Source organism: Thrips palmi, unplaced genomic scaffold (genome assembly GCF_012932325.1).
Source record: "Thrips palmi isolate BJ-2018 unplaced genomic scaffold, TpBJ-2018v1 HiC_scaffold_18, whole genome shotgun sequence".
In the NCBI taxonomy this organism is placed as follows: domain Eukaryota; kingdom Metazoa; phylum Arthropoda; class Insecta; order Thysanoptera; family Thripidae; genus Thrips; species Thrips palmi.
The window spans coordinates 4178860-4206681 of NW_023144627.1; the positions used below are offsets into that span (position 1 = coordinate 4178860).

General features: G+C 43.3%; 1 protein-coding gene across 1 annotated transcript; it reads right to left on the reverse strand.

Annotated features, from left to right (window-relative positions):
- Positions 1–279: 279 nt before the first annotated feature.
- Positions 280–27538, reverse strand: LOC117644922. Its single transcript, XM_034384639.1, has 25 exons — positions 27259–27538; positions 26084–26395; positions 25466–25816; positions 24776–25021; positions 24257–24403; positions 24105–24153; positions 23676–23779; positions 23111–23260; positions 22401–22510; positions 21708–21906; positions 19653–19794; positions 16727–16917; positions 15294–15481; positions 14789–14957; positions 14358–14497; positions 13341–13461; positions 11679–11858; positions 11141–11240; positions 9818–10080; positions 3407–3486; positions 3173–3307; positions 2767–2889; positions 1618–1766; positions 973–1108; positions 280–654 (listed from the first exon to the last, which is right to left on the reverse strand). Exons 1-25 carry the CDS (start codon positions 27335–27337, stop codon positions 487–489), a joined length of 4032 nt encoding a protein of 1343 aa, XP_034240530.1. The 5' UTR covers positions 27338–27538; the 3' UTR covers positions 280–486.
- Positions 27539–27822: the final 284 nt, after the last annotated feature.

Here is a 27822-nt window from a genome sequence, read left to right on the forward strand (position 1 = left end):
ACGGCCAAGCAGGCGCTCACCTCTGAGTTTCGCATACTGCGTGCAGATTTCATTCTCAACTTTCGTTCCCGCTTTTCTCCAAAGTACCCTAGATTCCCTACAACTTAGTCCTCACGATGAGATCTTGATTAATTGTCTTTTGACGACCAGCCGTACATCCCGCGTCGTTCCCTTCTTATTTTACACTCCATATTCTTTGTTAACAGTATTTACTGTACTAACACAGGATACAGTAATTCAGTTTATTCTTTTCGACAGTGAAACATGTTATTACCCATAACAGTACATACAGCACACAAACACACACTCATAGGGTTCAGAATGACTGTTCATAAATGTGTCAATCGGTTTTGCTTTCAACACACAGAATTAGATTTCACCCAGGACGTCCCGGAAGTCTCAACACAATCAGGAACAGGATGTTTATTTGATTACATGGTTAACAAAGTGCATCATGTCCCTGTGAAAAGGATCAAGGCCACTAAACTACTTGTGGAAGTGAATTATTTTCTTGAACGCTTCGAACCCCACCGCATGGACAACTGCTGCCTGCGTCACCATTTTCCGGGCGAATGGAAACGGAGCTTTGTACGAGTACAACGTCGGATCGTGCATTGACTCTCGCAGGCATTTGTAGATGAACTGGTACTGGGCCTGCACAGAGCGAAACATAATACGTACTTTAAAACTTCCTGTGCACTGCAAGAAAAAAACCACAACAAAAGTAAACAAATTCCTGGAATTTTTTTTTAGGAATTTATTGTAGTTTGTAGGTAGTATTGTACCAATGGTGCTCTCCGAACGAGAAATCCATTACGGTCTTCTGACCCACTGTGCGACGCGCGTGCTCCCTTACTTGTTAACCCAATCCCGAAGTCGAAAGTTCTGGATACTTAGTACTTAATGGTGGCCTCAACTACTTAGGCTTCCGCGGCCTACGACGTCAAATTTGGACGATGATTTGTCACTGACCTGGTTTTGAACCATGAACGGTCTTTGAGCTCTGAGTCTTAAGGCCACTCCAAACACATCGATCTTTCTCTTCGCCTTAATGACTTGTAAGAGTATGTCCAGGGCGATCAAGGTTCCAGTTCTGCCTACACCAGCACTGCAACAAAGCAATCAAATCAATTAAGATCCTAAAATGGTTTCAATATCACTCAAAGTTGAAATAAGTGGCAAATCGGAAAACTTGAACCGGGCGCAGAGAAGACATGAATGAAGCAGAACTAAGTATGAGAAGAAATTCCTGAAAATGAGTGGCTGCAGAGCTGTTTTCTGACACAATGTTATGCTATCTTCTTGATTTCTTCTGCACTCAGTGATCTATGAAGTGACTTAGTAAGCATAGAACATTTTAGGGACACGTTGCAGGTAAGGTACAATGTGATGGTTCACTTTGCATCACTTGCGATGTGAAGGACCCTCACAATTAAGCAACAAAGTAGACTTAACCATGTTTTAAATTTTTTAAACATCAATCTTAACAAAAACGCTAAATTTTGACGTGCCAAGTATTGGTTTACATCAAATTCAGGAAAAATTGCATTTTATTGCCAACATCTTTTGCGATGGTATTGCTGAACTCTCACAGCCTTTTCCCTCTTTCATGACTACCTGCAGTGCACCAACATCAAGCCGGGGAAGATGGCTGCGTGGCGACGAACTGTCATGCAGACATGCAGGACGTGAGCCGACGATTCGGGGCAGCCGAAATCGGGCCAGGCGTGGAATAGAAGGTGGTGGACGACCCGGGTGTCCAAGCCCTGCAAATGCCAGAAACACTGCAAACGTAACTGTTTACGTATGACACACAAATGCATATTTGCACATATTAGGACATATTTACAAATGCACACAGCTGCATGCTTCGGCCCCTGAAATTCATGCCACACTATGCACACACAGAAGTGTGTACTGTACTTCGCACGTTAAGAGTATATTTGACCAAGCATGCATTTATTTGTGTGCATTTTTGTGAAGTGTGTGCTGAGTAGACGGTCAGGTAATGAAAGTGGTGTCATGTTAGAACGACAAATCGTACGATTTACAATGTTAATCTTATAGAGGCAACACACTGGTAAATTGAAGTGAATCATTTCATTTGCCTTCCGAGTTTACATCTGTGGAATCTCACAAAAGTTAACATTTCTCATTCGGTTTGTAAATCTAATGCATAGAAACTAAGCCCTTTAGGATTTGAGATACTTTCGGGCTTCATAAAGGTTAAGCCTTCGGAAAGGTAATACTTTTTCCAAAAAATTCCACCATATCACAGCCCTTTCAAGGAAATGAACTGATTTGTGCCGTTTCAGAGGTGTCACTCCAAATCGAAAGGCGGTAATATGTCCACCCTTTACTGGCGGTAATTGGCTATTGGCGGGCTCCAGGTTTTACCGCCAATACGAAGGCGGTACAGAAATTACCGCCCTTACAGAACCGTTTGTACCGCCTTTGGAGAGCTTTACCGCCGATTTCTTGGCGCACTGAGAGAACGTAAAAGGCGGTAATATTTTGTACCTCCTTTTTCGCACTATCTAAATGGCACGCAATTGGCGGTAATACTTTGTACCGCCTTTTTCGTTCAGTTTGTAGGGTGCGTAATTGGCGGGCTCCAGATTTTACCGCCAATAGAAAGGCGGTACAGGTTTTACCGCCTTTTCCACACCATGTGTACCGCCAATAGATTTGTAGTGGTGAGTCGTTTCATCATTTATTATCATGATGACGCTGCTTTGTGGTGCAGGCGGTATCTCTGAAGTTCACCTTCACCAAGACGATAGTCCGCAACGTGTATGCTTGCAAGTCGTTCTCCACGGAACACGCCACTGAAAGATCGCCCCACGTAAATCGGTCACCCTCGTCGGGGTAATACTGATGACACTTGGCCTGAAAGAAACACGAGAAGCCTTTTTAATAACCAACAAGTCCAGCGACTCCGCACGTTTTTAGGACACGCAAGGACACACTAACAAATGCATACTTGACGAGGGCACACTTTCAAATGCAGATGCGTAGCATGGAGTTAAAAGGCGCTCAACGTACAGATGAAAGTGTGAGCTTTGCAAGCATTCATATGGAAGTGTATTCTTAGTAGACAGTATTTTACTCAATGAAGAAAGGCCGAACGTATCAAACGTTGTTCCTATCTCGCAAAGACGTCAGGAGTTACCTTTCCGTCCTCCATGAGTTTCGTCAGCATAATGATGAGGCGGACTTTTTGCTCGTACACCATGAACCAAAAGTCCCTGGCTGTGCCTTCCTTGGGGCCCTGCGTAGCAATGTACTCCGGTTCCCCGGTGAAGCCCTGAAAAGATTGATTTACTCGTGCGCTTAGTGAAGAAATTGTTGAGTCGTTCTTTCTTTCTCTCCGCATTTTTTTAACTATGCAGCTCGTAGGACTTACGGCAATGAGCGAAGCGTTGATGTAGTTGGCAACGTCGTCATCGTCCGCACAGTGCTGCAGCTTTACTCGATTTCTGTCAACTGATAAAGTGCGGCTGTCGTCAGGATCATGAGGATAATTTGATTAATGAGTTAGGGTGGGGGACAACTTTTATTGGCTGAGCGATTGCGAAGCCCTTGCCGTGTTTGGGCGCGCCGAAAAGTGACTGGTCGTGCGTCTGTCTGTGACTCTGTTTGTACTCACCAACGATTCTCAGCAACTACAGTGGCTATAGTTTCAAGATTTCGTATTTAAAGTCGCCTTAGCACCCCCCAACACGAGTTTGTTTCAAATCGTTGTTTAGTATCGTTTGAAATATTGAAAACATATTTTTGAATCAGGTCATTAGCGTGGTTAGGTTGGCAGCGCGGCACCGCTTACCAATTTCTCATACCTGCGTGTCCGCGGCTCTCAAATACGGTACATAAGCAAATAAGCAAATAAAACGAATTAAAGAGCAGAAGGGTTTGGAAATGAGATCGCCCTTAGTTTTTCAACATTCTAGAATGTTTAAAACCCTTTTGGAACACCAACACAGCGAAATATGGAGAATGGATTTGAGAATGATTTACGTGTTTCGTTCCCCTCTGCCCCCTCCACTGTCAGAGGGGAATCATCTTCAGGTCAGTGCACTTTGACAAAGCATTGTAAAACGAATGTTTTTATTTTGACCTTTTGTATTGTGTGCATCTTCTTATTCCATTTTAGTGTCATCCTCTTTTTAAAATGTTCAAACTAGAGGAAATCAGGGAAATGCATAAATGACTTGTGTTGAAATTGGCAGGCATACTTAGTTTGGACTCGAGAAATGCATTCTTTTGCAATGCTCCAAGCTGACAAGAGTGCAAAAGCACTGGCATGTGTTTATTAATAGAATCAATGTATGGTTGTGTATATTTAATCCTAATAGAGTTTGAATTGATATTGGGTTCAAAGAGACGACTCAGGTTTTGAGCGGTGAGTCAATTAGTGCATAGACAACCAACTATATATATGATTAGTGATGGGATTTAATGAGACGATTCCTTTAACTTCACCAAAGTTAATATAACTGATACTACTTAGTATTGATCACATGAGTAAGATAAATTATGTCGGTTCATTAAGCCTTAGGTAGCCTTAGCTTTGGTCTCTATGTGACGAAACACTGGATTTGACAATAATTGGTCCCCGCTAACTGGTTCAGATCAGCCTACCCTAAACTGACTCTCTCAATATTAACTGTGATAACATATTCCAGTCAATATTGTTTTATTCACTGGTTCACAATGAAAGAATGACAAAATGTTTCATAAATATTACTTATAAAATTGTGAGTTCATAAGTTAAGAAAAAATAGTTATCGAATAGTGACCCAAGCATACGAGTAGCCAATAAAGCGATTGAATGCTGGCAATTGAATTTTACTCGACTGAGGGATTCGCTTTGGTGTGCCATCAGGGAATTGGTGACGACAGAGGGTGCTTCATGAAGACAAATAGAAACAACATACAGAAATTGAGTCTAAGGTATTGTGTGTAGTTTTCAGTGTACCGGTCTCAAAAACTTCATTTATTTCAACGCCAATCCTACATTTTCATCTAGAGCTACGCAATTTGGGGCCAAACTTTCCAAGATTAAATTTATGTGTTTCCCTGTATTTTTCAGTGCGCTGACCTCAAAATTGACCTCTAAATTGTCCCCTAACCCAAAATTTAACCAATTTTTGGTTAAATTTTTTAAAATTAATTGTACAGTGATTCTTGCAGTTTTTTGAGTGCTGATAACGAAAATCACTCCCATTTTAACACCAGACCTATATTTCCATCCCGTATTAGGTCATTTTGGACCAAAAATTTCAAGTCAAGTTTTAAATTGTTTCCTGCAGTTTTTGGTGTGCTGAACTCAAAAATGACTTCCAAAATTTTCCCAGACTCACATTGAACCGAATTTTGACCTATCTTGGACCAAAATTTTTAAATCGAGTTTGACATTGATCCCAGCAGTTTTTTGTGTGCTGATAACGAAAATCACTTTCATTTCCACTCCAGACTTATATTTTCATCCTAAATTAGGTCATTTTGGACCAAAATTCTCATGTCGAGTTTTATATTGTTTTCTGCAGTTTTTGGTGTGCTGAACTCTAAAATGACCTTCAAACTTTTCCCAGACTGACATTTAACCAATTTTGACCAATTTTGGACCAAAATTTTTAAATGGAGTTTGACACTGATCCCAGCAGTTTTTGGTGTTCTGAAAACGAAAATCACTTCCATTTGAACCCCTGGTCTAAAGTTCACTGAATATGAGCCCATAAGATGGACATTTTGTCTACTCAAGCAAAGTCCAAAGTGCACAAACTATGTCAATTCACATCGCTCAGCCACACTACGCGCCCAGACTAAACGGCGCGTACCCCTAGTTACGGTGCCGATCATAGATGTCTGCACATTAAGTTATGTATCATAGGACATTTTTCCCTCGAGTGATGCAATTTTAAGGGGGGACATCACTCCAAAAACAGTGCTTTTGTAAAAACGTCATTAAACCAAACCGAAAGAGAAAAATTGTTCATATTTTAACAGATAAAGTATAAAACAACACAAAGTCAATCTGCCAGGGCAGTACAGCGCTTTAGTTGAAAACACATATTTGAGTGTTAGGTTAGACCATTTCGCACTGTTGCAGCGCTGCGAAACGGTTTGACCTAGAACAACGAAATTTGGTGACAACCTTCCTAAGATGTCTGGCTATGGTGGGTACCTCAATCACATTTGAAAAATCATTTTAAGTTGTATTTGTTACGTACCAAAAAAATTTGTTTAATTTTTTTGGTCAAAATTGTTCAATTTTGCACGTTAAAAAAATAATAAAAATTGACCAATGCAAATTATTTTGCTACCCACCAAAGCGGCATGTCGTAGGAGCTTCCGTGCTAAATCTCCCCGCTGTAGCTCAAAAACTGCGCCCTAGAGGCCTGCAACCGTTTGCAATTTCATGTTCCGAGAAAAACGCAATCAAAGTTGGGGAAACTGGCCTTTTCCCCTACGCATGTTTGCGGCCCACAACCTCCTAAAACTGCAATTTTTTGAATTTCGGAATGCGGTTTTCACCATTCGACGCAGAAAAGAATGTTCTTTAATATAAACTAATAAAAAAGGTTCAATTTTTGACCATTTAAGAGTGATGTCCCCCCTTAAGCCCATCTGACCATTGTACGACTTAGTGTTCGCCTGGGTATACAAGGTAGGTGTACGCCAGACCGTGTCTGGTCGTAACAGGCTTCGCGATGCTGCGCCAGTTTCGACCATCCACGCCTGGTGTATTCACCTACCTTGGCCTGCGGCGCTAACCTGCCTCCGGCAGGCTGCTTCCCTAGGCAGGCCGTAGAGATGGGCGTGATCCCCTCAAAAAATAGTATTTGGTCATCAAAATCTACACCAATGGGATTTAACTTTCGATCGGTGGCCCGAACGGGTTCTATTTTCGTCATCAGCAGCCTCTAAAACATATGAAACGATATGAAACTTGACAAAAAGTTGAAAGTACCAAAAAAGTTGTCTTTTTGGCCCGCCCTTCTATTCCAAAAATAGGGGGAGGGCCTATGCATTTGCCTTTGTGTCTGTGTGTTGTTGTTGTTGTTGTTGTTGTTGTTGGCGTCTGTGTACAAGGAAGGAGTTGAGCTAGAGTAACCAGATTTGGAGGGTACTTCAGGAGTACCGTCCAAACAAATAATCCGGTGGTGCAAATCCCGTCCGGGTCGCACAAGGGCTGCTGCAGGTGCATCATGGTTTACATGAGCGGGAGGGGGATTTCCGCCATTATTGGTGCTAGCAGGGCACATAGGGGTATTTTTGGAATCGGGGCGACGAGACAAGATGAATGGACCTGGTCCCGACCCTATCGGCCGCTTTTACAAATTGGCCAGATCAGGATCTTCAAAAAAAGGGGTCGACCGACTAAAAAAATTTATTGCAGATTTCGATTCGTCTCAGCAAGACCTTTTCAACGAGGGGTCGGAAAGGGGGTCCAGGAGCCCGACTTCGTCTTTTAGTCACATCAGGATCATGAAAAAAGGGGGTCGACCGACTGAAAATTTTTACTTAAGTTTTGGATAGGTCTTGGCAAGACCTCTTCAACGAGGGGTCGGAAGGGGGGGTCCAGGAGCCCGCCTTCATGAGTTATGGGAAAAAGTGCGACGGACTCGTTTTGCGCTCCTGCTGTGCCTCTTTTGCAAGGAGTTGCAGTAGCATGGCAAATATGTGTATTTTCGGAATGAGGGCGAAGAGACCAATGAAATGGGCATATTCTAAGGACAGTTGGAGTAAAAAGTGTAAGGACTATTGCATATTGTGAATAGAAGGGCGGGCCTAAGTCACGATGGTACATCGATAACTTTGCTTTACCCGCTCACGGTGTGTGTGATGCGAGCGGGCCGAAGGCCCGGGCCTTCGACTGGCCAAGTTGGGTCTGATGCGAGGGCCGAAGGCCCGAGAAAAGGCCGCCGGCAGGCCAAGCTGGGCCGGCCCCCTGTCGAACCGAGTTGCCGGCGCAGCGAAGCGGAGCTGGCAACTCGGTTCGACGGAAGGGCGGGCCCTAGCTTGTTTCTGTCGTTTTTGAAGTGTTTTTTGGCTTATATGACCGTATGGATTGAGATAGAAAGCTGCATTTTGGTGTGTGGCGAGCCAAGGACATACCTAATCGAGGGGGTAAACACTTCAGGAAATCGTGTACAGACTACTCGGTATTACGCTGTATTACGGGGGTATTACACGTGTATAACGGCCTAAAAATGACAAAATTTGGCACATTTGACCCAGAAATGGTATTACGACCACGTGTATTACGCGTAATACACGGTTTTTGTGTACAGGGTATTACGCGAGTGGTTACCCCCTCGTACCTAATGACCCTGCAAAATCTCAGCCAGATCGGCCGAGCCGTTCAGGAGGAGTAGTGCACACACACACACACGCATGCAGACAGACAGACAAACAGACAGACAGACAAAACTTTTCAACCCCACTGGAGTAACGGGCTTCACTGTTAAGAGAAGTCGTTATTTTACAACAGTAATCCCAACAATTAGTGTTGTAATTTTACAAATATTAATTCGTAAATTAACAACAAGATTCATGACATGAACAATTGTAATATTTTCGACAAACTTAACTCATAAATTTAGGAATAAATTCGTAATTTTACGATGAAATCTTATTGTTACTGACGAAAGATCGTAGTTTTACTGATAAAATCGTTATCTTACGACTATTCTCGTTTTATAACGCGTAAACTTGTTTTCTTACAAATGAAGCTTTATTTTTAAGAATAGTTGCCTGTTAAATTTGTACCACGAACTGCACTGTTTTTTACAAAGAAAATTGTAAATTGACAATCTGTTCATCATTTTACAAACTGCTTCTAAAATTACAGGTGAAATCGTTAATTTACAAGTATGATTAAAAGCAAGTCTGAAAAAGTGCGTTTTCGTCCGTTGTTTCCTTACTATATAGGAAGAAAAAATGCCTGAAACGACCAAAATTTGAGGATAAAGTTTGTAAGTTTAAGAATATATTTCTAAATTGACAAAAAAAAGGTGGATGATCAGATCGTTTTTTAAATTTACGAGCAGTTCGTGGTACAAATTTAACAGACAATTAATCATAATTTCACAAAATAATCCCGAACAGTGTTCGCTATCGCTCAGCCAACAATTGTCCGACGCCCACTGCAAGTTGTACTTTGTTTCGGCGGGTTATTGGTATTTCCGCAGGATGTATTGAAATTGAGCAACTCGTGGGACACAAAAAACGGCTCATGTCATTGTGTTGTAAATGGAGTTTCATGGAGTCATCAGCTGCAATGCTTGTTGTGGACAAAAACGAAACAAAGGCAAAGTTGTAGCAAAATAAAAGAAAATTTCTAGGTTTACTTGTGGTCCGTTTTGGAAGGTTAACAAACTTTAACCCTTTTCCTAAGCTTTGTTTTTTTCTCAAAATCGGTCTAGAAAACAATTTTGTTATAAATTACATTCTTCCAAGCATTTTCTCTGCGCTGAATGCATGCTGCAAACCACATCCTATGTTCTAGATTTGTGCTCAAAATACTTTGTTTCAACAAACTGCTTTTCTTTGTAAGGCCCCAAATACCGTGAAAGCGAGTAATATGGACCACCAGTGAGTAATGTGGACCACCCCTAAAACTCTTCTTTGTGATCGGTGATGCCGCCTACCTGTGGCATGGAAAACCGTGTCTGTCACTAGCTTCCAAACTTGTAAGTAACTTGGCTCGAACTGATCATTTAGGAGAATTTCTGGGGTGGTCCACATTACCCACTGGTGGTCCATATACCCGCATTTACGGTAGTTTGTGAGGTTGTTTCAGTGCACTTACATGGAACGATGTTGCTGTAGCGGTTCTTGTAGGCGTTCTGAGGCAGTTTGCCCACCCGGCAGGTGGTGCTGGCGGCAGCTTGGCTGCTGATGGCGGAGAGGGCCTCGAACTCCCTCTGCATCTGAGGCGCGACCAACGCGCAGGGGGTCACCTCAGCCAGGTAGCGGAACTGGTACTGGGAGTACGGCGGGGGCACTCCGTACCGTTTTCGCTCTGCCATGCACTCCCCGAGGCCAACGCCTTCACCGCGCCGCCAAAAGCGACTGCCGACAGGAACAACAACTTTTAAAAGCGAGGGGGTAAAACAAGTGGAAATGTCTTTGAATTTCAGGGCACAAATGTTTTAATTTCACATGAATTTTGGGTGAACATCAATGAATTGCAGCCAAATATTCACGACTGTCGGAATGAACTTCACTAATTTTCCAAGAATTTCTCTTCATTTTGACCTAATGTCATGATCTTTAAACAAATTGGGCGAAACTCCACAACCGTCCTTGAATTTCGGTGCACAAATTCGTTTCAGGTTTCATATCTAGATGGTGGTATTGCGCGAGTATAATGGCAGTGAAATGTCCAAATTTTGTCACCCTTAATCCAACATGGTATTGCGAACACGTGTGCTGGGCGTAATACGGAGTTCTGTGTGCAGAGCGTTACGCGATTGCTCTACAAACTGAAGTGTGTACTCAGTATGCGTCTGTTGACGCATACTTGCAAGTACACACCTACAGATGCATACTTAGATGAGTACACATCTACAGATGCACTCAGCTGAGTACACGTCTACAGATGCATACTCAGCTGAGTACACATGCAGATGCATACTTGGATGAGTTACGTACGCATCTGTAGGTGTGAACTTAGCCAAGTGTACATCTGTAGATGTGTACTCAGCTGAGTATGTATCTGTAGACGCATACTGAGTACACACTTCAGTTTGTAGTGGGTTCACCCTCTCGCCTTAAGGCTACTGTAAAACTGGAAAACCTACTTCTCAGCAGGGATCCTTAACTTACCTCATAAGGGCATCATAACGTTATCGTAAGAGGTAAAGTTATTAACCCTAACCTCTGACATCTTTTCAAAAAGGGTAAGTTAATTTTTTGTGTTTTGAATTTGTGTAGAGATACTTTTGGAAGTACTTCCAAAAGTCCGTACCCTTAACCTTTAGCGAACATTGTCTTATGTTACGTTATGAAAGCAGTGTTAGTTAAATGTTAAGTTAAGGATCTCTGCTTCTCAGAATATTTTAGGCACACTGTAATTCCAACTGCTGACAACGTAGAAGTATTTTCTGTTTTTACAGTGAAGGTTACTTACGATTTAGAAAAGTATCTGACGAGCACGATCACCGTTAAAGCAGCCAAGGCGAAAAGACCCACGTAGCTGAGGACCATCTGCACTTCGTGTGTGTCAGCATCTGGGAATAGGAAAGCAACTGAATGCCTGCATTGAACAGTATAACGCTCTTCCGAGCTAGTCCAAGTAGAGAGAGAGAGAGAGAGAGAGAGAGAAAGAGAGAGAGAGAGAATTGATTTTTGATTGAAATTTGTTTAGTAGGTCCGCGTTAAAAGGACTAAAAAGTACCGCTCCCCATCAACAATAAGAACGCATGGCGGGTACACTAGTTCAGCGCTACAGAAAAACAACTTAATATGCAAAATAACACACACACACACACAGAGTTTTCTTGTTTTTAGAATGATTTATTGGGGGAATGTTATGTACAATGGAGTTTCTTGGGGTTTTGATTGATGCATGACGCAATGTGTACAAGTGTGTGTGTGTGTGAGAGAGAGAGAAAGAGAGAGAGAGAGAGAGAGAGAGAGAGAGAGAGAGATCTAGCGCTGACACTGACCTATCGAGACGTAGACCGGAGGCGACACGACATACACGGGCACTGCCCCGATCCGCGCCTCCACTCGGATGGCGTATGTCTTCCCAATGCGGAGAGGCCCGTTGCAATACGTCGTATCGTTTTCTTTGCAAACATTTTCAAAGCCTCCGATCTCATATTTGACATGATCCGTTTCGGCGTCTAAATTGGAAAAGGAAAGTGGATACATATTTTTATTTGAATTCTCACTGCGAAACAATCACGACAAACGTGACGCCTGGTATTCCCAGGCTGCTCCTACACTCTCAGCACGTTACTGACTTTTTTCTCATTAATTTACGTAATCGTATAAGCAACAATAATACTTAGTATTTTCAAAGTAAGTATAATTAATTTCCTTTGTAAAATTATGTACAAAACCAAACTGTCTGTACATGATTAAATATTTCCTATGGAGTTCTGTAAAAAAGAATAACAGGAAAAGTAGCGATATACATCGGCAACTTTGGCCCGTCCCGTACATTAACAAATGTGTGAATTTAACCTTTGTTTAACCCTGACGGATTTGAACCTGAGTCTGGGGTCAAAATAAATGATATTTTCGTCATCAGCGCCCTCAAAAACATCAGAAACAATGCAAAAACTCGAATAAAAAGAATGTTGAAAATATACCGCACTGGGATTTGAACCCGGGTCAGAACTTCTCCGATTCACTTGAAATTGGCACCGTTTGTTTTGTCTCGTCATCCAGATTCCAAAAATACCCCTACATGCCCTGCTAGCTGTATCCGTTGCCGAAATCCTCCTCGACCCCATGTAGACCATGATGCACCTGCAGCAGCGCCCCCGGGGCTCGGATCGGATTTGCTGCCACCGGGCGGTTCTTAGGGTCACCCAAGGAGGCTGCATACCAAATTTGGTCAAGATCGGACCACGGGAAGTCCTCGGACGAACGGACGGACGGACGCACAGCACGCATCATACTATATGCCCGTCCCTCCGTTATTTTTTTTACAAAAAATAAACGGGACGGGCCAAAAAGTACGTATTATGGTTACACAAATTACTTGCATGAGAACTGACAAAATGAGCAAAAAGTCAGTGACGCGCTGAGAGTGTAGAAAATAGACGCCTTTCATCCAGAGTGGGCTTGGGAATCCCAGGCGCTGCTGTAGACATGTGCGCCGCGCCGCCGCTGCGCCGCCGCCGACAAATTTTACCACGCCGCCGCCGCTGACCAAAAATTTGCGGCGCGCCGCCGCGCCGCCGCCGATGATTTTACCGGCGGCGGCGTCGGCGTCGCGACCTTAAATGCCCAAAATATTTGCATTTCCATCAGCAGCGAGCGCCCAGGGATAGGCAACCCGACGAGCACGTTCTCCGCCGCGAGAACAAAATCTTATTGGAGTGTTTAAATTGCTTAATTTTTACCTTTGTAACGAAACTAGTCCACCCTAAAGAACTAGTCCATCAAATTGTGTTTTCTTTTCATGGGCATGTTTTTAAATTGAGAAAATAGACCAAATTTAAGTCAACCACGCCGCCCGCGCCGCCGCCGCCGCCGCCGATCAAGACATCGGCGCAGACGCCGGCTAAATTTCGGCCAAACGCCGCCGCCGATGAAAATGCGGTCGGCGCACATGTCTATGCTGTAGCCGTGTGCAGAAGATTGGTGGAACGAACGACGAAATGGATTCCACTCAGTTTCAGTGACTCGGAACGCCGGCATAGGATCGGATCGATTCGCTTCGACGTACGTCGTCGTGGTCCATGGCGTACTCTCACAGGTTTTCCTCTTTATTTCCTGTAAACCAGCAGAACAAGAGACAACGTTGTGAGGGCAACTCTGCAAACTGAAGAGTGTACATAGTACACTCTTATTAGAGCATGCTTCTAAGCACACTCTTGTTTACAGCATACTTGCTAGGCACACGCTAAAATAGAGTGTACATTGCATGTACACGCCAAATAAGAGTGTACCTGGCAAGTACACTTAAACTGGCCCATGCTTTTGGATAGGACTAATCGAGTGTATTTTAGTGTGTACTTGCCAGGCACACACTTATTTAGCGTGTACTTGCCAGGCACACTCTATTTTAGCGTGTGCCTAGCAAGTATGCTGTAAATAAGAGTGAACTTGTAAGCATGCTCTAATAAGAGTGTACTGTGTACACACTTCAGTTTGAAGAGAATGAGAGAAGTTCAATCACTAACAGGTTCACACTTGAAACTTCCTATGATGCGACACATCAACCAAAAGAATTAGAAAATCTTCAAAAAATTGAAGAAAATAACACAAAAATCGATTTAAAGAACGGCATTTCTCGTAGAAACAAGTTTCCTGCTGCGAACGTGTGTGGACTGAAGCTTAAGGATAACTTTAGCCCATAGAAAGCACTCGGAGAAGGAAGCTCGGTCAAAACTGTTATCTGGTTGATTTTGAACTAAGTTGACTCGAAGGAGACGAAAAAGAAAACCAATATTAGTTATTTCCTCGAACAATCAAAAAGGCAGTGAGCATTCATTCACTCCTAAGTCCATGCCAAGGACTCTCCAGTATTTTATGAACCCACAAACAATTTCCTTTGCATTGCAAAGTATTTCTTTGCAAATTGAAAAGAAAATCCTTGGCAACTTAATAATATATAGCTTCACAACGGCCGAAGTCACTGGGCCTGTCAGAGTTTGACAATAAATTACCTTTTGGGATGAGTCTGACTCTGTCACGATTATGGCATAAAAATCTGGGTATCCAATGAACAAAGACTTCGGGAATCGGACAACAGCGGCACCGTAAGACAAAGGGACAGCTGTGATGTTTGGAGGGCCTTTCGCCAAACCTTAAACAAAAGAAAAGGAGGGACAGAGAGACAGAAAATACCCAGAAATTGCTTTAGTTTGGTTAGGTTCTTTTGATATGTTATAAAGCCTGGTACAATTTTACAGTGCGGGTGCTCGATGTATGCAGGGGTAGTTTTTTGGTATCAAGAGCCGTGGGATCGAAAAGTTAAACATCAAAAACTTGTTTGAGTGAAGTGGCAGGTAGATTCAGTTGAAAGAGGTGGTGTTCCTGCGAATCCGGCGGTTTCTTTTTTTTATACAGCACTTAGTGGTTTAGTAATTAGGTTTACCTAGGGTAGGCAAGGTATAGTCTGCGTAAATAGGCGCTGAATATGAACCCTGCGAATTTTTCACTTGAATAGAAGTCCTAAGCCTTTTGCCAAGGAGAGTGCACCAATCTAACGGCGGGATCACATCCAGCAGTGGAACCTGATAACGGCTCGACGATTCACAAAAGTACTTCATACGAAAAAAAGAAACAAAAGATAACAGTCAACGAATATTATTTACTGTAGGTATCAGGTCTGCACTGTAAAAAATAAATCTCCGTAATTAACGAGGGTATCTCCAGCACACATATTGCTAAAGGATCCTTTGTAAATTCACGAAGATTCTTGGTAATTTACGAAGATTCTTGGTTATTCTCAAAGGCTCTCCGCAAATCCACGAAAATTCGTCGAAAATCAACGAAGATTTCTCACAACTTTACAAAGGAACATTTGGCAAACGCTCTTTCAGCGGCACCTTCGTTAGTTCCCGATTTATTATTTACAGTGATTCCTTTCTTTCGATTACCTGAGACATGGTATGCGCGCTGATTTTCTGTTCGTACTGATCCACAAGGGTGTTCTGGATTCTGTATTCGGTGATCAGTCCGTTGCTTTCACATGGCGGGGCTATAGTCATAATCAACTGCGACAAAATCGATTGGTTGCAAAGGAAGTTGAATGGGGTCACGTCGAACAAAGCTGGTGGACCAGGAACTGCGAACAAGGAGATTTCATCAGTGGTCAAGTCCAATGATCCTCGGAGACCGAGACCGACCGAAATTTCTGAAAAACGTTCTCGTTTTTTCACATGATCGCAATATTCAAAATGTGGCCAATTTTTCTCCCCTAAAATATGTTCGCAAAGAATTCGACATTGGACTTGGCATACTCGAAAAATGATCGACCCTTTCGTGAAACGGATTTCCTGACTAAGAATCGATTCAGGACCAATTCGAGCGATTTGGATCAATTGGCAGGTGCGGTGTGGTGCCTCCGACCAATTGTAGGAAAGTAAGAAAAATGGTGCCAAATTTTAAGGTTTCGGCTAAAAATAGGTCACATATTAACAAAATTCAGAGGTCGAGTTTCTATTACAACCGTTTGGTGGCGTGCTGAGCACCTCAACCACCTCAACGTTAAACAGCATGCAAGCTTTGGTCACCAGAAGACCAATTAAGGTGAGCTTAATTTTTTTGTCTTACCTTAAAAAAATAATAACTCTCGGCTCGAAGTCTTTTCGATTCAGTTTAACTTTAAATCTTATAGACCCTTTCAGTCGTCGCCGAGTGGAGAACAAATGAAATTAAAAAAGCCAGGAACGAGGGGGCAACCACTCGAGAAATCCTGAGTCCCCTGGAGCCCTAGAAATCTCTGGATATCCGAAATCGTTCCCCAGAAAAGGCCAAAAACTGGCAGACTTTAGGCTTTGAAATGGACGAAATCTGATGAAATATCTTGGGTGGAGAAATCTTGTGTTTCCAAACATCGTACGTGCACTCTGGGAAAAAATCACAGTAAATCCTGTAGTGTACATCTCTCACTGTAGTTCAGAGTACAGGATTTACTGTACTTTTTTGACAGGATCTACTATACTTTGTACGGGATTTACTGTACCACAGGAGTGGAGTACGGAATGTCCTGTACCAGGTACAGTAAATACTGTAGCCAAGCACAGTAGATCCTGTGTTCTAAACTACAGTAAATCCCGGCAAAAAAATTAACGGGATTCACTGTGGTTTTTTCGCTCAGTGTGGTTACCCCCTCGGTCAGAAACAAACCACTAGAAACGTATATGTAGACCTACTGGTTCCCTGGCTTTTTTATTTCTTTCGTTCTTTACTCGGCGCCAACTATAAAAAGGTCTATTCTTCTTTCAAGAACAAAAGAAAGTTGGGCTGAAATCTGAGTTAAATCTCTAAATATGTTCCCTTGAGAGAGTCGTCATCCACGAAGACCTACCTTTTTCGGGCGTTGAGAAGGATATTGGTTCGCTGGCATTCCCACCCACCGTCCGCACTCGAACAGTCCACATGTTTCCACCGGGAAGCAACTCACGCAGCCCCGCACAACACGTGCATCCAGGAGGGGCGTAGAGCTGGTACACTGGGATGTTGGGACACTGCCCCGGCAAAATAGGGTAGAACGGATGGCTGTGCAATCACATTTTCAGGCGTGAGAGAAGCACGTAATACAATCGGGTTCATAGCACGCTTGAAAACTTCCGTTTGCCAAGTGCTGTGAGCATACTCAGTTTGTGATATGACGAAACAGTTCGTAAATAATTACGAACTGTTTTCTTTGTAAGCTTACGTATGGTCCAAATACTTTGCTATATGAAGCTACTTTCCTTTGTAAGGCTAAAAGACTTTGTAAGGTTTTTAGAGAGAGAGAGAGAGAGAGAGAAAGAGAGAGAGTTTCTGTTCAGTGATCAGGATCATTATGTCCTCAAATTGGTTCGAAAAAGATATTGAATTCAATAAACAAGGTAGGTGTACGCCAGACCGTGTCTTGTCGTAACAGGCTTCGCGATGCTGCGCCAGTTTCGACCATCCACGCCTGGCGTACCTACCTTGGCCTGCGGCGCTAACCTGCCTTCGGCAGGCTGCTTTTCTAGGCAGGCCGTGGAAATGGGCGTGATCCTCTCAAAAATAACATTTGGTCATCAAAATCTACACCAATCGGATTCAACTTTCGGTCGGGGGTCCGAACGGGTTCTATTTTCGTCATCAGCAGCCTCAAAAACATATGAAACGATATGAAACTTCACACAAAGTTGCAAGTACCCAAAAAGTTGTCTTTTTTCTGCCGTTTTTTAAGTGTTTTTTGGCTAATATGACCGAATGGATTGAGATAGAAAGCTGAATTTTGGTGTGTGGCGAGCCAAGGATATATCTAATGACCCTGCAAAATCTCAGCCAGATCGGCAAGGCCGTTCAGGAGGAGTAGTGCACACACACGCAGACAGACAGACAGACAGACAAAACTTTTCAACCCCACTGGAGTAACGGGCTTCGCTATCGCTCAGCCAAAAATTGTGATTCTTCTGCAGGACATTCTCTAATGTCTTCTCTTCGAAAGTCATCCTTTTAAAAAAAACTGTAGGGTCAGTTGGGGTAGTAATGGGACAGTTTGAATAATAAGGTTTCCACAACTCTGCAATGGCGAGTTGGAGTGTTTCTAATCCTTTTAAAGGATAGGGTTCTCTGTTCCACACCATTTGGCGTTAAAATGAGATGAAAAAGTTATTTTATTTTGAAGTTGTGTAAAATAAACTATGAAAATTCGGACGTGTAAATTTGGGGTAAGAATGGGACACGCTATGGGGTAAAAATGGGACAGGGGCTTAGCAGTGGTAAAACAGGCCTCAAAGTTTTCCAAATAGACACCACTCAATAAAATTCGATCCGTCTCAACACGAGGAACAATAAACGTCATCACATGCCACAAGTTCGGATGAAAAATGAAAAGGCATTGCGCTTCAAAAGAACTTGGGTGCAATTTGACCTTTTGCGACTAGCCTATTTGTTTATTTCAAAGCCCATTAACTTTTTAAATATCCGTCCAAACCCATAGCATGTGTCGACATTTTTTGTTTGAATTGTCGAGGCCAATCTATTTCCGTTCAGAGATGTCAATTCGAATAACTTTGAAAATTTTCTGCCCTAAGGCCACAATTTACGATTAACCAAGTGTCCCATTTTTACCCCAGGAGTGTCCTATTCTTCCCCAAAGTGGTGTCCCATTCTTACCCCACCGGAAATTTCTACAATTGCAAGTTAACGAATGCATTGATGTCAAAATGAGTTGGTGGATCGAAATCCTCGTTCTTTTAGCTTTCCAAAACAGTATAATACTTTACTTTTGTTTATTCTGTGGTGTTCAAATTATATGACCTCTGCGGCAAATTTTTCCAATCTTTAGAAAACCCATAATTGCCATGTTCTACTTGATTTCTCACTTCCTGTTTCTATGAGCAGTCATTGAGGCGCCGTATGAAAAATAGAATACTAGACACCTTAATGAACATTTTAGGCACAAACAGGTCATTGTAGGACGTTTTAAAATGCCAAAACTCGTCAAAATTAGAAAGTGTCCCATTTTCCCCCAAGTTTTCAGTGTCCCATCATTACTCCAACTGACCCTAAGTGCACCAATTTCTGAGAAAATCCACCTCACAGTCGGCCTTTTTTGGATGGCGTCCTACGGGAAAGCGTGGCTGCAGCCCGCACAGCAGTGTTGTGCGGACGACTTTTCATCAAAGGCTGCCCTGCAGAAGAATCAGAACTTTTTTTTATTGGACTCAATATCTCGTCCAAACCACTTTAAAAATTTGGAAATGCTCTCTTATTGCACGCAACGATCCCAAGGGTTCTTTCGAACGGGATTGGAATCGTTGTATGCAATGAGGTAGAGAGACGTGCCAGGTGAAAACCATATATCAGCAAATATCAACAAGATAAAGTATAATTTGTCGCTCTCTAAAAATGCTCAGTTGGATAAAATACTAAAAACATCCATGGGTGTAAAGATAGTAAATTATTGCAATGAGAGTCTTTGATTCCAGAAGACTTTCGCTGGCGTCGGCTGCTTCTCGAAACCGGGTTCCGAAGCACAGTGGGCCAGAAGATCGGTGGAGGCGGCCAAAACTCTAGACAGGTTTTGAGCTCCACAGTCGCTAAACAGGACTCGAACCGGACGTGTGACCCCACCAATGGAATCCTCGTTCGGAGAGCAATCCATTGGTGGGGTCACACGTTCGGTTCGAGCCCCAGTTAGCAAATCTGGAGCTCAAAACGCGTGTTGAGTTTTGGCCGCCTCCACCGGTCTTCTGGCCCACTGTCCGAAGGCTTTGTCAAGTTTGTAACAACGGTAATTGGATGCTCACTTCACGTACTTCAGGTTCGTTGACTTTGTCTTGTTGATTGGGATAGCTTCTACCAAGTACGCGGCATTCAAATCAGAAAAGTCATCGCCCCAAGCTACAGAATCTTCATCTTTCAGTGTAGGATGCACTGGTGCGTTGCTATCTGGAAAAGCAGTTCACATTTACTGACCAAGTGCATTGACAGTAATAGGGTACTTCGTAGAAGAGCTGGAGCGGAAGTTGGGAAGAAATCACGAAGAACGAAGTATGCGAAATGCGTAAGAATGAGCGTCTGCGTCGCCGTTCTGCCGCTTCCGCAGAGTTTTTCATACAAGTCCGTCGTTTCTTCTTGATCTCTTCTCAACTTCCGGTCCAGCTCTTCTCCGATGTACCCTATTCAAAGTGCGAGACATCTCACCAATTTTCGGCGTTTTAAAAAGTACCGCCGAAAAAAGATCGTACCTAATGCATGGCCATAAAAAAGTGACTCTTCAGTTTATGACAGGATAGAGATCAGCGAGACTGACCCTTATTTGCCACGTTTTAACGCTGATAGAAAAAACAAGAAGGAAAGACATCAAAGAATTGATATCACACGGGAGGGACTCGTTCTTTACAAAGCTAGATTGATGTGTCAGTCGCTGATCGTTACATGAATTGTCCTCTGACGATTTGTAATTTTGCCTTTTAACGAACGCTTCCGGTTGGTTCTCCTCTTAGGCAGGGAACATCGATGCATCGCGATATCTCGAGATATCGATTCTCGTGAATAATCGAATTTACACTAGAGTCCGTGCCAAAAACCTGCCTTTTCCATGACCAAAACCCTCATGACACATTTATTTTAGAAAACAGTCAGATGAAACTTATTATTTCATCTCTCATCTCGAACATAAGACGTGCAACACCATCAAAAAGAAATTCACTAAGATGACACAGCTGGCATTCTGAGACATGTATCATGGTTAGGGTCAAACAATGTTTCGTCATTACCAAATTTCTCAAAATTATCCATAGTCACTTGGAAAAAACCCTCCTAGATTTTTGTTGACCAAAGATCTCAAGTCATTTTTGTTGTACTTTGCGTTTCAGTGGCGTTCAACACCAAATGATACAGACACGTGGAAAGAGGTTAGTTTCACATAATGCACAAAAAACGTCTCTCTTTCATGTTCATTTTCTCAATATTTCTCATTGCAAGGAAACAAAAACTTCATTTACGATCAAGCGACTGACACTCCATCTTTCATTTGATACCACTCTCATTTTCCCACATGCTGTGAGATCTGAGATGAAAGATGTCCCCCCAAAACTCATTTTTGCACACAATACTCGTTCTCTCCACATAGCTTTTCGTATGTCAGTGTGTGGTGTGTAAAGAACGAGTAAAAACAGGTGCTACCTATGTCTCACCCTTTAAAAGGTGGTGAAAAGTCTCACCCTTTGACTTCAATTTCTTTTATGACAAGATTATGGTAGAGTTAATTACACATGCCTCTTTCACTGGTAATACTAAAGCGTAACTCGATGCTTGAGTCAAGCATCAAGTTACGCTTGAAGAAGTTACGCTTGAAATCAAGCATAGACCAGCAATTCCTCCATGCATTTAGATAGGGGGAATCTTGGCGGATGAGCCTTTTGCGCTTGATTTCAAGCGTAAACTGATTACGCTTCAAAATAGTGATAGTGGGTAATACTACACTCTACCAAAAATGTCCTGTAAATGCCGTTAATTTATTACCAGTTTTCACTGTAGGTCAATTCACAGTGTTTACTGTGATCTGCTCACGGGATTCACTGTGATCTTGTTCGCGGTGTTCACTGTGATCTGGTCCTCAGTAAACACTGTGAGTTTGACGCCGCTGAGCACCGAAGTACTGCGAACCAGGCTCCAATTCACGGCGTTTACTGTGGCCAGATCACAGTGAACACTGTAAACGAGATCACAGTGAACGCCGTGAACTAGTTCACAGCAAACGCCGTGAATCGCATAACAGCAAACATTGGTAATAAATTAACGGCGTTGACAGGACAGTTTTTGTAGAGTGTACGCTTTAGTTTTACCAGTGTTCGTACCTGACGTTGAGGTCGTAAAAGTGATGTACTTGGCACAGTTGGACTCGTCTTCGCGCATCACATATTTCGCTGAGCACGCGTAAGTAGTGTTAGTCTGAAGGCCACTGAGTTGACTAGTGACATCAGTGTGATGAGGTAGAACGATGGACAAAATGTCAATAGTATGCGCTGCTGGATCTTCCGTATCTTCGCAGAAAACCTGTGTTCAAATCGAGGGGGAAATCACTCTCAAAAATTGTGACCCGACTCCTCCCTATGACGTTCTATTATGCTTAGAAGTCTTATTACGTTTTCAAATATCAAAGCCAAAATCAGACTCTTATAACGGAAAATTCAGAAAATTTTGGCTATTACTGTTGCGCGTAATACAAGGAATCGGTGACCCGACTACTACGCGAGTGATTTCCCCCTCGGTTCAAATGCCCTTTACTGAACCAAAGCCGGTAGAGAAATATACGATCGCCAACAGAATGTGAGCCCTAGCTTCACACCAAGTTCAACGTTGCCAGAACCGTTAAAGCTATTTTGGCAAAACGAGAAACTACTTCAAAGTTTTTGAAATTCTCCTTGAAAAAATAACTTGACTGTGCTTCACTTTGTTTTACGGTTTTTTTGGTGGGCGTAGGCGATCTCCAGGGAGTTTCTGAGAAAACCGGGCTTTCCTTTCGCCGGACACTTATATTTTTTTCTTACCATGAGCCTTATGGAACTGCGACAACCGGCCACGATGTTTCCTGTGTCCCATTTAATTTCAACCTGGGTGCCTCGTATTCGTAGCACGTCACCGTCCCCTGGAGATGGCACTTCCAAGGGCAAAAGGAAAGCGTTATAATTCAGTGAACAAAAGAGAGAGATTTGTTCTTAGATTGTACACGTTTATTGCCTGTAACCATTTAAGATGGAAAAAGGGGGGGGGAGGCTTTCACTTAAAACGTCTTACCAAGAAATTTCCCACACTATAAAGGGACTGACGCAAGCATTTCTTCCTTTTAGAGAAAGGCCTTTTTATTGTAACTGACAAAGAAACTATAATAAGATATCCGTATTACAAAGAAATGTTGCTTCGTATTGTGCCTGTGCCAAATTCACCGTAACAAACACATTTGTTTGTTCGACATTCAGTGCATTAACACATTTTCACGTTTAGATTTGAAAAACATCCCTTAATTCTCTGAACCTTATTTGGTCCCCTCAAAAGGGTGCGGGCGGCCGTTGGGGACAAATGAACGTTGATGGAAGACCCACACCGAAATAGAAACCGATTCGCTCACCCTGGCTCGAAGCAGCCGGTCGAGAAAAAGGGAGTGTAAAATAGATCCGCGACCCAAAATTTAGTTTTTACGTTACGTGCCTACATGCGTTCACTTTCAAGATCAGTACCGTCCTGTCCGATTAATGCTTACATACTGCAGTCCAGCCCGTGGTTGGAGCCCCGCACAGGTCTCCTGTTCGTGCCCACACGTGGAACTTGTACCAAGCGCTGCTCTGGTCCACCTTGAAGCACAACTTTGTCGAACCGCTGGTCGCGTTGAAATACTCTTTGTCCCCATCCGCTGCAGAAAACAAGAACTTCACATTTCACAGTGCATTAGGCGCAAGCATCACACAACGTAGAAGATCTCCATGACACGCTCTGAAAAATGAAGTGTGTACTGAGTTTCCCTCAAGGTTCGCTCACGTTTACTTGATGGACTGATAAGAGGTCGCTGAATCATCTCGACTTAACCCCTTCTTCCGCTTCCTGGATCAATTATCCTGTGAGTGTGTACGTGTGTGTGCGTGTGTGTGCAGTATACATCCGCCATGTTTTCGGTGCGAGTCTTTCCAGGCTTTTCCTTGAAAGATACAAGAAAACTGTGGAAAAGTGGAAAAACTACGTTTGTATTGTGCTTTGCCATTTTCTTCGTAGCAATAGTACCTTGCAACATACAAATTCAAAAAAAAAAATAATAATTTAAATTTACTTACGGTTTGCGCAGCTGGGTTCAGCGGAATCTTTGCCAAAACTCGATAGTGGAGCACCCTGACTCTGTGGCACGTTTCCCGTTGAAACGGGGCAAAATTCCGCGAGGCTGGTCAAAGAAAGCAAGAAACACCTTCAGACTCACAAGAATTGAGGTTTTGTTTACTTACGTATTGACGGTTTTGCACACTCATGAATATATTGACACTATTTTATTTGTTTTGGAAGCATTATAATTATCGGTTTCGTCTTGACAAATCTGTCAAGCTTTCTTGACAGATTTGTTTTTATGTGCTCAAACGTCAATAATAATAATAATAATAAGAAGAAGAAGTCAATTGAAGGATGTGAATTAAGATGAGTACTAAATTCTTCGCCATCAGCAAGACCACAGCAGTTAAGTTTTCACAGTAAACTAAATGTTTACGCCTTACCTTGTAACAGTTGAGGGCAGATACTCATACTGCAAGGGTGGGCGCCACTCTGAAAAACAAAAATCTGACATGAAATAACTTTTAACGGGCGTAGCAAAGTTCGAACTGGGAAATACTCATGACGATTCTTGTCGTTTGGTTTACTGACTTACCCTCACAGGGCAAACACATTGGCACACAGTCAAGGAACGGTCTGTTAGGTGACATTTGAAAGTCAACGCTTTCTGTTGATTCGTAATCTTCCCTCCCGACCGCAGGATTCTGTGACGTTGATTCCAGTGTCATTGTGGTCGTAGGGACTGTACAGATCGAACGGAAAGGCCACGGGGACGCATTTTAAGTATCCATATTCATGATCAGAAAATAAAGGTAATCAATCTGAGATAAACAAATTAGACTGACGTTTCTTTGTGCCAGGAATCCATGCATTTTAACTCGGAATAGAAGTGGGTGAAAAGACGCTACACATTTGGCAAATGTTATGATTTTCCAATATTCTCCTCTGTTTCGGTATGTTTTGTGTAATCTCAAGAACAAGATGAGTTCCCAATGGAAATTAAAGAATTTCCGGTAAAATTTTGAAAGAAGAATGAATGGCGCTCGATGTCCATGGTCATCTCTACAAATTTTCCGTACGGCCACGGACGTTTCGAAGAGTGATGTACACGTACCTGTCGTGGGCCTCGTAGGGGGCGGCTTCGGTGCACAAACTTCCACTCCGTCGGGGTTTGTGGTGTCAGAGGCTCGGGTTGACGATGTGCGCGGTGTAGTGACGTCATCATCCTGGCACTCGCCAAGCATTTCTAGCATCACTTGGTACTGCGAGACGCATTCTCCGCCGTGAGGGGGCGTCCAGGTCACGCACACTTCCGTGGTCGAGCTTGCATGCACTCTAACGTTAGAGACTGCTTCGGGGGCTGGTGCGAGAAAAATGAAAGAAGTGCCACCGAACATGCAACCAACGGGGTGAGGGGGGTAAAAAGGTGTCGGAAATCCGATGGTGGTGTCCATTTCAAAATGAGAGTTACCATTAGGTCAGTATAGGACGCTGGACACAATGACAAATTTCATTCTTCCTCCCTCTTCCTTTCAGACTGCACTCTAAGCCCGTTACTGACTTTTTTCTGATAAAATGCCTATTTGTTTGAGCAAGCATTAAACTTCGCATTTTCTAAGCAAATATGACTAAATTCCTTTGTAAAATTATTTACGGAAATTAATTGCGAGTAAACTAATTCTATCGTATAATTCGCATGCGTGCTCAGAGCAGTATTAGTACCTTCTCCTTGGACGTAAGGAGAATGAAGAAGACCCGACTCGTTTTGTGAGTGCTGAATCACCCGAAAACGGACGAAACTTACTTCCCACCTTCGTCCTGACAAACACATCCTCCGGTTGGTCCATGGCGGCCTCTATGGCGACCGTCGTGAGCGAGTCATGCATGACAGCAACCTTGACATTGTACGTTGTGCACGGCGTGAGGTCCGTCATGGTGATGGTCCTCAACATCGGGTCCCAGACGAAGGCCTTCCATTCTTCGGGCGGTGGCGTCACGTTGGGGCCAGCCTCGTATAAAGACACGCAGAACAAGGTTATGCATCTCTCTGGCGGGAAACGGTTGGGGCCCTCGAACAGTTCAGGCGTTGCCCAGTCCACTTTGAGGCTGGAGTTGCTCAAGGCAATGGCCGTCACGTTCTTCGGGGCAGCCCTCGCTGGAAGCAAGCACACGTGGCTATTTGACCACAACGCACAGTGGGCCAGAAAACCGGCGCAGGCGGCCAAATCTCTGGACGCGTTTTGAGTTCCAGAGTCGCTGAATTGGACTCAAACCGAGCGTGTGGCCCCACCAATGGATTGCTCTCCCAAACGAGGAATCTATTGCTGGGACCACACGTTCGGTTTGAGTCCCATTCAGCGAATCTGGAGCTCAAAATCCTTCCGGGATTGTGGTGGGTCACGATAGACGAAAGTACACTTACTGTCATGATTATCAAACGTGAATATCCTCACGGGGTTACTGTAGCCTATGAGTCCCCCATACGTGTCAGTAGCTTTCACTGTCAATATATACAGAATACAAGGATCCAGTTTGTCAAAAATTTGAACCGTTTTACCAGTGCCCTTGTCGTAATACATTGGCTGGACCTCGTAGCCATGAGCCGGTGAAAACTGGTTGCCATTGAAGCGATCCACATCGACCGCGAAGAAGGGATCCTGGAGGTCTGACTGCCAGAGTAAGGTGAGACTAGACCAGGAAACGTTTGTGGCCTCAGCAACTATTTCGTTACGTCCTGAAAAAAAAAGGTGTAACAAAATTATTTTAGTTTAGTTAGTTAAGTCGATGCGTGGAAATGATGTACACTGTGAGAAAAAAGTACGGAAAAGTACGGAACATGTCTGGTCAATAATTTGCCTGGACCGTCCGTACTTGCCAACTACGGAACGTTCCGTACTTTTTTTCCGTACCCATTTACATGGGTTCATATGGAGCAAGTACGGAACGATCCGTTTCTCCGTACCTCCGCACTATATTTTTCTGTACCATTTCCGTACAAAAGTACGGAATTTTTTACAGTGTATCTTGGTTCTAGTTAATTTTGACGACCGTAAGCGGCAAAAACGGTTCCTAGTTTTCTCAGGTGCGCTAAATGAAAGATATAGGCGCCTTCCAAGGAGTCTGGTGGGCATAGTAAAGTCATATAGGTTATATCCAGGGATTTCCTGGGAAAACCAGGAACCATCACGCTCCTTTAAGCATTGTGTCACGCTCGTTTGGACATGGATCAGCCATAAATTAGCCTTTTCCCATCCAACAGCGTGACGATCAATTCTCAAAGGAACGTGACATTTTGTCCAGGGATCCTTAACTTACCTCATAAGGGCATCATAACGTTATGATAGGAGTTAAAGTTATTACCCTTAACTTCTAACATCTTTTCAAAAGGGTAGGTTATTTCTTTATGTCTCGAATTTGTGTGGATATACTTTTGCAAGTACTTTCTTCAGTCCGTACTCTTAACCTTTAGCGAACATTGTCTTATGTTACGTTATGAAAGCAGAGTTAGTTAAATGTTAAGTTAAGGATCCCTGATTTTGTCGAGCAGTTTGAATGTAAAGTCGCGCTCCTGGAATGCGAGTGAACTTCTTTGCCTACCTTGTCCTTGCCCTTGAGCGAAGATGCTGCAGAAAACTATGAGCCACTGACAGAATGCGCATTTGCCACTGAGAAGCATGGTGAGGGGGCTATGTCATTTCCCGACGAAACATCACAGATGCTTGATCTTGACCTTGGGCGTAGACAACGCACGACCGTTCCTGGACGCAAACGGCACGGAGAATGAATTGACGCGGTGAAGCTACCCTTGCTACAGGAGAAATGATTCCAAGAAGCGTTTCGTCACTCTCGCACACGTCCGGAGAAGGTCATGAGAGTGACAGAGACAGAGCGACGGAACGGTTTTTCGGTATCGGCCCGGTGCTGTGATAACATGGTAAGTGATAACACGGCGAGCGATTTCGTACACTGCGTCTCTCTCGCATCGGCAGGGGGCGCCCCGCGAGTGCGACAGAGACACAAACAAACCGACTGTACGAAATACGCGTGTTGTCCGGATTTATTAAAGGGCGGGCTATTCTTTGCAGCGAACCAGGTCGTCTCCCATCTGCGAGCCCATCGTTGCGTCTCTCTCGCACTCATGGCGGGTTCCGAAGGTGTGCG

Bases quoted from the DNA above. Each gene is read 5' to 3' on its own strand.
- LOC117644922 (XM_034384639.1), bottom strand. From the start codon at position 27,337: ATGCTTCTCAGTGGCAAATGCGCATTCTGTCAGTGGCTCATAGTTTTC. The intron at 15,482-16,726 runs GTAGGTCTTCGT...CCTTGTTCGCAG, and splicing joins CTTCTCAACGCCCGAAAAAG to TTCCTGGTCCACCAGCTTTG. The intron at 3,487-9,817 runs GTAAGTGCACTG...GCACTTTATCAG, and splicing joins CTACAGCAACATCGTTCCAT to TTGACAGAAATCGAGTAAAG.